Source organism: Megalopta genalis, chromosome 6, assembly GCF_051020955.1.
Source record: "Megalopta genalis isolate 19385.01 chromosome 6, iyMegGena1_principal, whole genome shotgun sequence".
In the NCBI taxonomy this organism is placed as follows: Eukaryota; Metazoa; Arthropoda; class Insecta; order Hymenoptera; family Halictidae; genus Megalopta; species Megalopta genalis.
Genome location: NC_135018.1, coordinates 8,198,780 through 8,213,181, shown reverse-complemented (window position 1 = coordinate 8,213,181; position 14,402 = coordinate 8,198,780). Strand labels below are relative to the sequence as shown.

The window sequence follows — 14,402 nt, the reverse complement described above, 5'->3', positions numbered from 1 at the left end:
TTTCGCTCGAGACCGCGGGTCTTCTTTATAAATCAAACGGCGAGTCGACCCGCAACAGAAGTTATCAACAAAACTATCCTGCAAGTTTGAGCCGCGGAGAAAAGACAAGAAAAGTAAACGAAAGACAAATTGCTGAGTAGCCAGACGAACCGCGTGCAGATGGATTCGCTGTTACACTCTTAGGAAACCGATGCCGGAGCTTCGCGAGTTAACAACGGAAATGATAAACGGCAACACCAGCAGAAATGTCTTGAACTTCTGCCGACATTGTAATTAGGGTATGATAGACTCGCGAAAGATTTCGGTCACAACGATCTCGAAAGTTGTCGAATGCAAGTTTGCATTTGGACATACAAATATTCCACGGAAAAGCATTTGTTGGAAACGATTGCAAGGTAGAAAACCATTAAGGATTAATTGGATTGGTTCAAAATTTGGGATAACGGTAGTACGGTGGTATGAATTTATTCATCGTAATTTGATTATAATTTTATATATATATATAAAATAAATTATTATATAATTTATATTATATTTATATATATATTATAATATATATAATTATATATATAATATTATATATAAATATAATATAAATTATATAATAATTTATATAATATAATAAAATATAATTATATATATTATAATATATATATAAATATAATATAAATTATATAATAATTTATATAATATAATAAAATATAATTAAATAAAAAATAATTATATACAATATAATAAATATAATATAAATTATATATATATATATATGTAATATATATATAATTTTGATTGATCATATGGGGATATAATTAGCAAAAAGTTTCTCAAAGAAATATTTTTATAAATCCAGTAGCTCTAAAACAAGAAATCAGAAACTAGTTATTTTGACTGGGTTGGTAGTTCTAGTGCTAAAGAATACAATAATATTTTAGATGAGAAATAGCAAATTCACACGAAGCTATGACGGTTTATCTGGGAAACTGTTGGTTCAAAGTAGCACAAGTTCTTCGATGTTTCCCGATCTTTTATATTTTTCACATAATTCATATTCTACTTTCCAGGATTCGGATTACGGCAGCTACAAGTGCAATGCGAACAATTCACGCGGAGGAACCGACGGCACCATCCACCTGTACAGTAAGTGTCCTTTGTTTTTACGCAAGAGCTTGTTTTTAAACCAGAGCTCGGAATTATCGGCACGCAACATTCGGATCGCGGGGGCTAACGCCGGGTTACCTTGAAATCACCAACAGTGGTTTCACCGACAATATTTTCGTCGACACGATGATTTCAGCGACATCGCATTTCACCGACATTGTTTCTATGCCGACACGTTGAAATCACCGACAAATGTTTACATCGATTCCCGTTTCATCGAAAAATGTTATTATCGACACTTCGTGTATAAGAAATGTAACCGTTGCCGAAAATATATTAGAACAGCCATTAACACGTTCCGTGCCGAGCTTTTTTTACTCGAATCTTCACACTTTGATATTTTACTAAAACTTGATGTATTACGTGCAATTATTAATTCTCGTACACATAACAACGTAACAAAAACTTATCAACGCCCATTCTTGCGGTGGAAATTGATTCTTCGGTTCTAAATTTCTTGTAAACAATTTGTTCAGTTCACTAAGTAAACATGCAAGCGTGTACCATCGATGGTACACGTGGCACGGAACGTGTTAACGGATAAATTAAACTTAAAACATTTAGAAATGAACACGAATGTTGAAACAGGTACAACAGAGAGATCAACAGAGAGATGAGAAATTTATTCGAATGAACGTCCAAAATTATTTCCACCGACTTCTGCAATTTCGCCGTTTTCGGCGCGACAGTTCGAATCGCGACGAGTAATGCGCTGCTCGACTTATGTTACTATAGATCATTGGATTCGTCTTGATCTTAGCTATCATGATATAATGATAGAAATATGTAATCTCGTTAAAAAAAAAAAGAAAGAAACATCGATGACTTTGTCATGTAGGTGCGCGCTCTAAAAAGGAGACGTCACAGCTAACTGGTTAAAAGGAAATTATTTCCACTGCAGCATGTTCCTCTAGAATTTTCAAGCATCGTTAAGAAAATTTTAGAGGCACTGGTCTGTTTAAAGTGTACCTTAGCCCGCACGGTTGCGGCCAGCTGTTTACGAAGTAGGGGAAGAGAAGACTCGCGTTATTTGCCAGCACGCTCGGCAATCGAACGTAGAACGTATCGTATCGGCGAGTCTCGGATTTCAGTAATTTCGACTACCTCGACAAATAGATACCCGCAATTAATGAACTGCTCCGGCATGCCTCGGGGAATGCTTTTGCGGCGATCTGTTAATTCCTGATTACATCGTCGGCGAAATCGCGCGAAAACACGGCTAAACCGCTGCGCCGCGTCGCTTAAATATTTGATTTGAGATCCGAAGCAATTACTAGCAAACCTCTACGAGTCCCATCCTTGAATTACGCTTAGAAACGTTATAATCTTAGGTATTCTTTCGTTAGGATTTTCACAAGAGTCGAAGCTCCAGCCAAACTCCATACGATTGAGTTAGAATCGTAGTGACGTAAGTGACATTTTCGAACATTTTGACTTACAGTAAGGCGAAAAAGTGTCCACACACCTTTTAAAACAGAATAACTTTTTCCAAGCTGGTGTAAATAAATGACTTGAGTTTCTTTTTTGTGAATATTAGAGGGACTAGTTATTACTTGGAGTAAAAGAAACGTTTAAAATGACGTGTTTTTCACTTTGTTTATCAGAGCCTATATATATTTTCATTATACGCTCAGATAAACAAAGTGAGAAAACGGTAAAATTTGATTCGGATAATATATCGAATAAATTCTTCGAACAAAATTTCATCCAGGTAATATTACGAATAAAATTTTATTTGAGAAATACTTTGAATCAAATTATTCGAACAAAATTTAATTCGTATAATATAATATAATATAATAATATTCGTATAATATAATATAATATAATTAAATAAATTTAAATATTTTATAATTTCATCCGAATACCGTTTTGAATAAATTCTTTGAATATATATAATATTTGATTCGAGAAATATTACCAATGGATTCTTCGAATATAATTTTATCTGAATACCATTTCGAATAAATTCTTCGAATATAATATTATCCGAATAACATAACGACTAAGTTTATCGAACAAAATTTGATTCGAATAATATATCGAATAAATTCGTCGAATAGAATTCTATTCGAATAATATTTCGAATAAATTCGTCGAATAAAATTGTATTCACAAGGATGCTACAACGTGGTCAAATCGGAAGGGAAGACAACATAACACACACGTAGTTCACGAAAAAGTCTTTCGACTCAACCTGACTCAATACGGTACACAATATTGTGTATCATTCTTGAATTACGCGCTGAAATTACGCGTCCGACAACCGCATTCGCAAACTCGATCGGACGTTTCCTGCCAAGGTTGGTACGAACACTGATAAACCGATGAGAAAGAGATATGTACTGCGAGACGCGGAACGACACGAGGTGAATTCGCGCGCGCGTGACAGAAAATAGAGAAAATGTCAAGCGTCGAAAGCGAGGAAAACAAGATACGCGGAAAGAAGAGCGCTCTGAGCGGAAATTGCGAGTCGAAGACGGTGAGTTTGTCGCAGCAGACAACCGGCGCTAGACGGGCCGAAGTTTTCCAAGCGGAAAATCTTCGATTCGCCGCAGCTTTTTCCGTAGCGCTGCGGACACCGTGGATACCGTGGCGGCTTAATGTATGCATGCGACATAAAGGGCCGCCGCCGCCGCCACACCGCGACACGGAAATGGCCGGCCGCTGTGCAAACACGCGTCCACCCTCGCGGAGTGTGCACGCGGGGGTGTAGACTGTGGACGGACACCGACACGGGTGATTTCGGTGTTCCGTGACGGCGAGCACGCGTCGGCGGCTGAGACGAGAAAGAGAGGAGAAAATACCGGGCCCATTAGTATGCATCGGTTTTTCGCATTAGCGACATTCAAATGAAGCGGCCGTTTAGCATAAAAGGCTGCCGCTGAGAAAAAAGGAGGCGATCCGGCTGGGCGATTACAGGATAGAGATCGGGGGTTAGGACCTGGCAGGCTCGACTCCGGCATCCCGATTACTAGAAACGTTTGGGATGATAACGATCCGACGGTGATAGCGATTTCAGGGCTGCGGCCAGTGGATCGACTCTGCGTCACCATCGAGAAACTCGTCGAGGCTTTCGTAGCAGATTCTTCGTACTGTCAGAAGCAAATTTCTTTTCCGAATCTTCTCGACCTTTTGCAATTATATTTAACCCTCTGCACTCCGATGTCGCCGACATTAAATTATTAATACTGTGAGGTAATCCTGTAAAGGTACATAAATATAAAAACGCAAAATCTTTAATTTATTAATTCTTATAAAATGTCACAGCAGCGCAGTGATTTTTATTCCAATTCAACTTTCGGTATATTATAATAAAATATGTACAGGATGTTCATCCTAAACGGTCACATCGATTTTTTAGGTATTTACGGTAATCTGATAAAAAAAATGTTTGCAAACAAAAGTTAATAAGAACTTTGAGAAGAACAAAGTGCAATGATACAAGTTTCGATAGATTCTTTTATTCGATGAAAAGCTCGGATCGCGTTTTTTTAAATAGCATTACGTATTTTTTACTTTGTAAAAGATATGTTTTTGTATAAAATGTGTTTTTTACTTTGTCTTTTTTACTTTGTTTATATTGGCATGTATTGGTAGGAGTATCAGAAAAAAAGATAATAAAAATATGTGCTGCTATAAAAATTCTTCCTTGGTGTATTTATCGTTCATTTGTGAGGAGATATTGTTTAATGTTACACGATAGTTTCTCGGTATGCAAATAGTAAAATTGTACATATCACACCATCTTGAAAACGGTGCAAGCTTTCGTGCTACAAAAATCGCTACGCTCTTCCTGTGTACACTCTAATAGTATTTGTTTTTTCAAAATGTAGTCTTTTACTACTATACTGTAATTTCTAATTACAGAACTGATAACGATGAAAGCGCGGACACACAATATCCGTAGATTTGGTTAATATTGATCCATCAATATTCGTCAATCCTGACCGGTAAATATATTTGGTAAGGACACGATGTGTATGTTAATTCGATTGTTAGAATTCACTTTACTTGCTCAGAAAGGTCGCAGGTTTATTGGGTCGTTCTATTCCGAAGTTACATAAACATATTCAAAAATATATTATTAACGCCTGCGGCGGAATACAAGCGAGTCGTGTTCGATCCACCTAGTACTAATTTTCTATGTACAGCGTCAAACGTTATTGATATGTTTAATAGTTAGTAGACTATCGACCCTCATACACTAATTAGTGTAACGTTTACATCGACAGAGTCTGCGTACCGTGATCAATATTAAACAGATCCATACCGAAAACAATAACCTGCAATATCCCCTTGCTGGCACTGTTCTAACATTGGTAACAATTTCTGCTAATCCATGAGTTAATACACTGACAAACGGTATTGCAAAACTTGGAAAAATGACATTCTAGTGATTTATCACTGGATTGTAGATCTCTGTCCATAATTGAAACAGTCTACACCGATCTCTGTATTTCAGCTTTTGATACCAGACTTCCGAAGTACTGAAAGCAGATGTTTTATTTTAGTTCGTAAAAGTAACATTTATTCTGATAAGTTCATAAAAGACGTTTATTCGGATTGTTAACAAGTGTTATTGCAATATTTGCCACAAGTAGCACGTGCATTGAATAAATAACTCATAAGTATATCTACAATCTGAGTAATGACAAATCAAGAAATAAACCGTCGTTTCGTCGGTTCCGCAAACCTAGCGTTAATAGTTCTAATAGATTTTCAATAATATACTATCAATAATATGTATATTCTTCTGACGTTGTTTCTGTTTTCGGTTCGGTGAAGAAGAACTGGGTAATAATCGATTTTTGAAACATCAAATAGACTATAAATATTTGGATCTTCTCATGTAATACGAAATTTGGCAAATAAATTTTTTCGAACATGATCGTTACTTATGTAAACAGCATTTGAAATACAGGGTTCCCCGGAAAGAATCATCCGGTTTCAAAAATTTATATTTTAAAAAATTACACACAGAAAATTATAATTCAAACACGAATATAACGGGAAAATGTGTGAGTGTTTGTTTACAAGTGTTCAATATGACTTCCTTTCGTTACACGTATGATGTCATTGCGATATGAAAGTTCTTGCCAAACACAGTGTAATATATCTCTGGTAATTGTTTGTACAGCATCACAAATGCGTTTTTTCAGTTCATTTACACTTGTAGGTAAAGGTGGTACAAAGACAAGATCCTTCACAAATCCCTAAAGGAAGAAGTCGCATGGGGTTAGGTCGGGTGATCTCGGAGGCCAACTGTGTAGAACCATATTATCGGATGAACTGCGACCAATCCAACGGTTTGGTACATAAGAAAAAAATAATAAAAAGTAAAACTCGCACATTTTCTCGTTATATTCGTGTTTGAATTATAATTTTCTGTGTGTAATTTTTTAAAATATAAATTTTTGAAATCGGATGATTCTTTCCGGGGAACCCTGTATATTAAATACGTAATATCCATATGTGACTATTATTTCCAAAGAAAGGTTTATTTGTCAAATTCTGTATTTCGCGAGAAGATACAAATATTTACAGTACATTATACCATATCAAAAATCGATTTTTCCCCATCTCTGCCACGAAGTAATAATGATCTTTAGCTTCACAAAATGTAAGGTAAACAAATGTGTGTAACGGTTGAATCGCACGGAGCCGAGAAACAAGTTCGCAATCTGAAATTCGAATTCCAAAGTTCCGGCGTACTAATATGAATTTAAATGTCGGCCCGCGTAATGGATAACGAATGTTAAGTGCAGCGCAAGTGGCAGTATCAAATAAAGGTTGATTAGTTACCAGATACGCGGTCATAAAACCTTGGGATAGAATTTATCACGGAAACCGTAAAAGCGTGTGTACGTTGCAGACGAAACAGTGGCCAAGCGAGAGGACGGAAGGGAGGGGCTGGGGATGGGGCAGGTGGATAGGTTAAGGAGAAACTTGTTTAGCGAAACCTTTGCCGCGGGTCCAACAATAAGAGTGAATACGCGCGTACAAATAAGTTAACGCGCGGAAAAATAAAAGGTGAAACGAAACCGGAGTAAATATACCGGGGTCCGGTATACCGGAGGGAAATCCTCCGGCGTGTTCCAGGGAAATTGCTTTCTAATTGGCGAGATTTTTAAAAGTCGCACAATAGCTCAGAGAATGTTCGCCCTCCCCCCATCTCCCCGCCCACCGCCGCCGCCGTTGTGATCCCTCGCCCCCGGACAGGAATATTACTTACTAATTGGTCCCTTTTATAAAACAAAATGTATAAAGGTACTGTTCTCGGTTTCGCAAACAGCCAGCCACCGGAGTTCATTCGCAATTATTCAAGCTTAACTGCCGGAATTTTTCCTCCGGTTTTGTTCAGCTACGTTTCCACTATTCAGCTTCCCTTTTAACTTCACATAATCCGGAGTAATTCTTTCCGGCGCGAGCTGGTCGATCCAACGTTTGTTGACGATCTGCTTGCTCCCTCCAACAATTGTTTATTTTAAAAGAACATATCGACCAACCGTCGACGATACTATTTAACCTGTTAACACATTGCGGACGGGGCTCTGCGCGTTCAACACGCCGTCAAAGACCGCACATTTTCGAACGCTCCAAAAACATGCTTGGCAAGTAACAGGAAGCGGATACGCACATTTCTAATTTGCATTTAGTATTCTTAAATAATACTATATATACATAGTTTATATATCTGTTTATTATATAAGATTTTTTACATTTTAACTATTATTTATTATACAAATTTGAATATTGATTTAGAGTGGCTATAATGACTGATCATTTCTACATGCTTGGAATGATTCATTTGTTTCGCTAAAATTACTTAGGAATGCGGGAGGCTTCGTTACCATGGTTACGTAACAGAAATATTTGCGGCTGGTTGCTTAAGTTGCCGATTAAATAAAAAAAACACGAAAACGAGATATCTCGTGACCCGTCCGCAACGTTCAATTTGCTAAAAACGAGATATCTCGTGAGCCGTCCGCAATGTGTTAACCGGCTACGACGAAATGCTTCGTCATGCCAGCAGGCAGGTGTTGAAAACACGTGTGATATCGGGGGGTTTCGCTTCTTCAAACAGTTAATGGAGAACCGAAAAAGTTTCGTAACAGTTATGATATCGGTTTCGATTCTTGAAACAGTTATAGAGAACCGAGAAAGTCTCGTAACAGTTACAAGCAGACCGTGGATTTTACGCATTTATGACACAAATGAGCAGATCATTCTCAAAATAGTAAAAACATTTAGAGAATTTAGAAACATTATTGTATTATTTACAACTCGTTGAAATCATTAAGAAAAGAAATAAATGTTTCTGTAGCACCTGCATCTTGCAATTAATGAAGAAAAATTCGCAGTCTAAGGTACATCGGTTCTCGCATATCTGTGGTTGTTAGCACCGGTGCCCTGCATTCCCTCAAATGTCACATAATTCCGTCGGCGCCGTCACGGATGAGCAGTTGAGCGGGGTGGAGGTATTTTCACGTACGAGATATTGTCGCTTAAAGTTCCGATTACTGTGATTTCTCCCTAATTCGCGCTCAGGTTGCACACCGAAATGAACAATTTGGTAAGAGAAGATACGATTATTCGAGCCTTGTGGCTCGTTTTTATAGTTACCAATTGTCAACAACTATAAGAACGAGACGCATGGCTCAAATAATGGTATCTCCTTTTCCCAAATTGTCCATTTTTGTGCGCAGCCTGAGCGCGAATTAGGGAGAAATTACTGTACTAATGCTTCGTATTAGTAGTGTCTCAATTGCATAGTTTTTGCGAGTATATCAAATTTGGTTTCATGACTTTTTCTATGATAAATACATAAATCCTATACTATTGAACAATTAATGCATACATTTCAATGTTATGAAATTATCACTTGCAACGGTTTTCCTCACTGCTACGGTTATATCAGGTTTCGGTTCTCCAGAATATCGTATTATATTATATTACACCGACATTATGTCGGCTCCGTAACTGCTATTTTCCGCGAATCGAATAGAATAATATCAGTTTGAACCCTCTTATGGTACCTTGGGATCGTTCATTACCCTAGGTAAATTTTCTTTGTTTTCACGTATTTCAATTTTGGCACTCGAGCGGTGACGCAGATGTGCCCCTCAAAATTGTTCCACAACGTTTCAAAATAATTTCGACGCTATCGAATTGATTTACATATTTAAAAAGAAAAAGAAACTATGAAAAATTTAAATATTGTTAAGTATTGCTCGGTAGGTTCGCGGCGTTAAAACTCCCCAAGATGTAACTACCCGCGATGAATTAACATTCAGCAGCCGCTTTATCCGACTTCGGCTGCCAGTTTTTCATAAAGAACCACCTCGCTTTGCGACCATGGTATCCGATCGACTGATCTCCGCGAATTTCTGTGTCGATCCGTCAGTTCTCGCCGTGAAAGATCGATCTTCCTTCGCAAAACACCGCCTGCGAGAAGATAACAGCCGCCCAAAGGGACCCGAATTCATTCGGTTCGCGAGGTTAGGGTGGAGATAAAAGAGCGAGCCGAATAAGTTTGCCGACGGTTCTCGCACGGAGGTCCCAAAAGGGACACGGCTCGCCGCGTGTCGAGTGGAAACCAAGTAGAAACCAGTGGGAACGAACGAGAACGAGTGGGAACGAGTGCAAACGAGTGGCATCGAGTCGAAAACGCGGAACCGAGACAGAAATAACAATGGCCGGGAAGTGTGACGCGCAGACAGAACGAACGAAGATGGGGAGGGTCGGGAAGAAGGGAAAACGATCGGGGCTGGTCCGAGGCCGAAGAGAGAAGGAGAGGCAACCGAAATTAAGTGGTAGAAGTCGGAGATATGTCAGACGAGTTTTATTAAGCGGCATAAAAAAGAGATTTGTAGTCCTGCCGCGAAACGGAGACGGAGACGTAGACGTAGACGGAGACGGAGACGAGCCCCGGTTAGTGTCTCATGGTGGCCGGGGGTCTCTGGTCACGGGCCCCGAAGGGGCGCGGGCAGGAGGGGCATAGGGGTTCGCGGCATTGCGGAGCGAGCTTGAACAGAAGGGAGCTGAACGGTGAAGAGCAGGAGAGCAGGAGAGCAGGAGAGCCACAGAGATCGTAGAGATATGAATTTATTATTAAGGACCGCCTAAGGGCCAAAGTACCCTGTTTCTTGATAACCAACCATTCCGACCTGCCGCCCCGTCTCCACAACCCCCTTCCCGCACCCACATTCTTTTTCCTTTGTTTCTGTGCTGCGTCTTCGTTCCTCTTCCTCGTCGTCCTCTTTCACCCGCCCCGCTCCCTTTTCACGAAAATGTTCCCTACTTTTTCTGATTCCGTTCCAGCCGCGCCTCTCCCACCCGTCTGCCAACCTCGACGCCCTCCCACGGTCGCAGGTTCGGCGGAGAAGCTTGAGCACGGCTAATTTATTCCATAGTCGAGTCAAACTGCTATTTGTGAGGGCTGCCGGAGGCTGCTGGACCGAACGGACAGAAGTTGCCGGTGTTCCGCGGATGACAACAATATCGTATTCATTCGGCTGTTCCCCTCTTCTTCTTCTTCTTCTTCTTCGTTGTCCTCTGCTTTCGCCATCTCTTATTCTCCTTCTTGTTTTATCTCTTCCACTTCTTCTTTCTCTCCTCCTTCTTCTTCTGTTCCACCTCTTCTTCTTCTCATACGGCGAGGATTCTCGCGTCTCCCTCCGCGATACCTCGGACTTGCTGCTGCGTATACATAATGCAACGCTTCCTCCTCTTTGGTCTCGTATACAACGAGGATTTAATTGTCGGTCTTAGGCGGCCTTCCCGAGGACATTTACCACGCTACTGACGCTCCCCGTTTCTCGCGCGGATCCCCAATTAATAATTTCGCGGACAATTGTTTCGGATATGTTGCATTTAGCTGACTGATGAGAGGATTTGAAACGTTTCGATGGAACATTTAACTTCTGCTGGTTCTCCGTGGTTTTTCGCTGGCCATGAACCTTAACATTTTTAGTAATTTACATCGCAATCGAAATATAAAAATTCGCGTGTCTTCTTCGTACATTTTTACTGTATTTAAGAAAAATGTCTCGACCATCCTTCGAATTTTGAGAATGCTGCACAAGCATACACACATACACGCGCTCACGCCTACAAGAACAAGATTTCCTCTGTATAAATTGTGATGAAAATCGAACGACCGAGTTAAGAAAGAAAGAAATGCACTGACGAGCGTCGCGCGTTCAATTTTCATTTTCGTTTCACGAATTCCCAGTAGCTAGGTTTCCTGGTTCAGTTTCGTGTTGTTTATCCAAGGCTGGGTTAGTCAGGGGGTTGCATTACGAAAACGACGGCTGTTCCGATTAATGTGAATACACACGGCGAAATGATATCCGTCCGATTGAAATCGATACCCATCGACCATCGTCGAGATATATTTAGTTTAATGCGTATCTGCGATGATGTGTACCTACACGTACCGCAATAATTGATGTACTCCCGAGGCACGTTGCGTATTAATTACGAATGTTGATTATGCCGTTTGGAATTTACTACCTTCGAGGACGTGTAACAGACTGTCATAGCAATATTTGATGTCGTTCGCGCAACGTCCCGTCGATCCTCTTTCCCCGTACCACTTGAGAACGTCGAACGAATGTTCGAACAGGTCCGCAGACGCTTAATCTCATCTTGTAAAAATTCGGAAGATTCCAAACAAGTTTGTAAAAATTATGAAGATGCTCGAAGATCTAAAATCGTTTAAGTACCTTTCGAATTATACATATTATCGATTGGTTCGCGATTGTCACTTACGATAGCTGAACTACTTTAGTAAACACAATATAACTGTGTTAACGTAACTAACGCTGCTACATGGTATTAACACTCGCATGACGGACCATAGCGGCCGGCGGCCGGGTCTCGTATGACCCATACCAGCATCTACACCATTTCACTTCTATCGATTCGTTTATTCCTGTTTTTATTTTTGCTAATATTCCCATAATGGAAGGTACTATGGAACATGTAACAGATAAAGATCACCGCACACCTGGTCTTCGTCATGCCAGGATTAAAACAATTCAGCAAATCAAAGTTGTGAATCTCCCTGGATATTATTTTGTATACTTTATATTTGCACGCTGAAGATTGTCCAATAAAATCCACCGTATTGGAATCGCCTAAAAAGGTAGAATCTCGTAATCAAGTTAGAGGAAGCATCGTCTTGAAAATTTCCTAGACTTGCAGGATAGACGGCGAGATTTCTCAGGAGGCGATAACCCGTGTAACAGTGCAACTACATCAAAGCAACTAGATTGAACAATCGGCCAAGTGTTTCGAAATTCCAGGTAGAACGGTCGGTTAAAGGTGGGCCACGGTTAATTTAGCTGTTACTAGACGGGAGTCACGATGGCCGGGCGGACATGACACAATGGGCTTATTGCGCCGGCCGCGCACAATCGTGATAACATATTAAAGGAAAGTTCCCACAGGCAGATGTGCATTGCTCAGCGCTCAGTCGTTTGCGCGGCGTTGCGCGCCGCTGCCGGCACGGCGTTGCCGACGCGACGCGCGCCCCGAAGTTACGTTAATCAATTTTTCTTCGCGGAATACAAACACGAGCAGCGAATGTTCCGCCCTGAAATTCTTCCGCAGTGTTGATTTTCCGCCGTGCGGCCGATCGTCTCGAAATTTATTAATCAAACGAATTTCCGCGGCGAACTGTTCGCCGAATTTCCGAGCGAAACGAGCGCCCTTTTCGGAGTCGGAGATAGTGTTTAAATCTTCATCTCTGGATAATCTACTCCCGCGAAATAGAATTCGATGAAACGATTTAATTAACTCCGTTGCGCTCGCGAGTCACTTCGCTAAAATATCTTCGACTCGAAATATCATTCTATTTAAATTAAATAAATTATATAAAAAGTATACTTTTCGCCAGCACGAGAAATTATTTCACCATGGGTTAGTTATATTTATTCCGACGCAATTCCCGAACAAATATTTATTAAACACACACATATAACGCAAATGCTGGTACAGCGACACGATACACTTCGACGTAAACAAAAAAGCCGCTCAGCATAAAATACAAATTCGATGAAATGCGAGTTGGTAAGAGAGGAAGTTCGCTTTTATTTTTCCAACATTTACGAAATAATAATGGAAGTAATTGATTTTATGCAGTGCTGTTTTCAAGGAAAGATCACACATGTGATGCACGCAGAAGCTTCCCCAGTCTCGTTCCCTGGTTTCATTCACTAAAAACAGGCGTAAATATTTCGATTATTAATCCTCTTACTACGTAAGCGGTAATTTTTGGAGATTTTTTATATTTATATTTATAATTTTAAAAATTCTTAGAGAACATGTTTGAGATATTCCGAATGTCTAAAAACAGACGTCCTTAAGACATCTAAAAGACGTCTTTGTACTATCTTGCCTTTAATCCTTGTCTTTATGTAAAATAAAATTTTTCCAAGACGATTCCACGAAAGAGGAATTAAATATAAATAAACGATTTCTCTTAATAATTATGATAATTGGAAAATAGTGTAACAATATGATTAACTTCATATTATGTCTTCGCAATTTCACGTTCCAGCTACTCATTTTCACCGTAAATGCATGAAGATCCGCAGTCTTATAGATAACGCGCAAGTAAGGAACGCAAACGATGTGAAAAAGCGATGAAAGGTCAACGAGCGAACGGACAATGGTTCGCGATCAATTATTCCGGTGGTTCGAGCGTTTCGAATTCGATTAATTGAAGGGAAACACGGGACGGTTATCGGTCGATTAGAAATTTAACAGAAGTTTCCGCGAGGGAGCCGTTCGTTCCGCAGTTCAAAATCTCGCTAATGAATGCTCGAGCTTGATACGCGGCCGCGTGGCTCGATGCTGTTTTATGATATCGAAGTTGCCGGGTTTAATTACGAGTTGATCAAGATTTGCCCTGAACTCGGCAGATGGGGACCACGCGTTGGCGGCCGCGAGCGCCTTTTATGTAACTGCCCACGCGTTGCGACGGAGTGAGGTAGAAAAATATCTGCGGCGCGTCGCAACTTTCCGCGGCTTCGGGCGACGATGTTTCCGCGGCTTCCCAGGTCATGGCTAACGACTTCATCGATTGTTAAAGTCAATTGCGTTTTCGCGCCGTTCTCGGCCAATCAAAGTCTGCGGTTGCAAATAAATGAGCGGAAAATCGAACTGAACTTCATCTATGGATCTCGCTAAACACTCAATAGATCTCATGCGCAGTGTTCACAGAAAAATAGGTT

At 40.2% G+C, this 14,402-nt stretch overlaps 1 protein-coding gene across 1 annotated transcript in view; it reads left to right on the top strand.

Moving 5' to 3' along the window:
- LOC117222361 (lachesin) overlaps positions 1 to 14,402 on the top strand; it is a 492,917-nt gene that overhangs the window by 397,823 nt on the left and 80,692 nt on the right. The window contains exon 7 of the mRNA XM_076523268.1: positions 1,062 to 1,137. Within this exon, the coding sequence (XP_076379383.1) occupies positions 1,062 to 1,137 (76 nt within the window). The remainder of the gene's footprint in view (positions 1 to 1,061; positions 1,138 to 14,402) is intronic.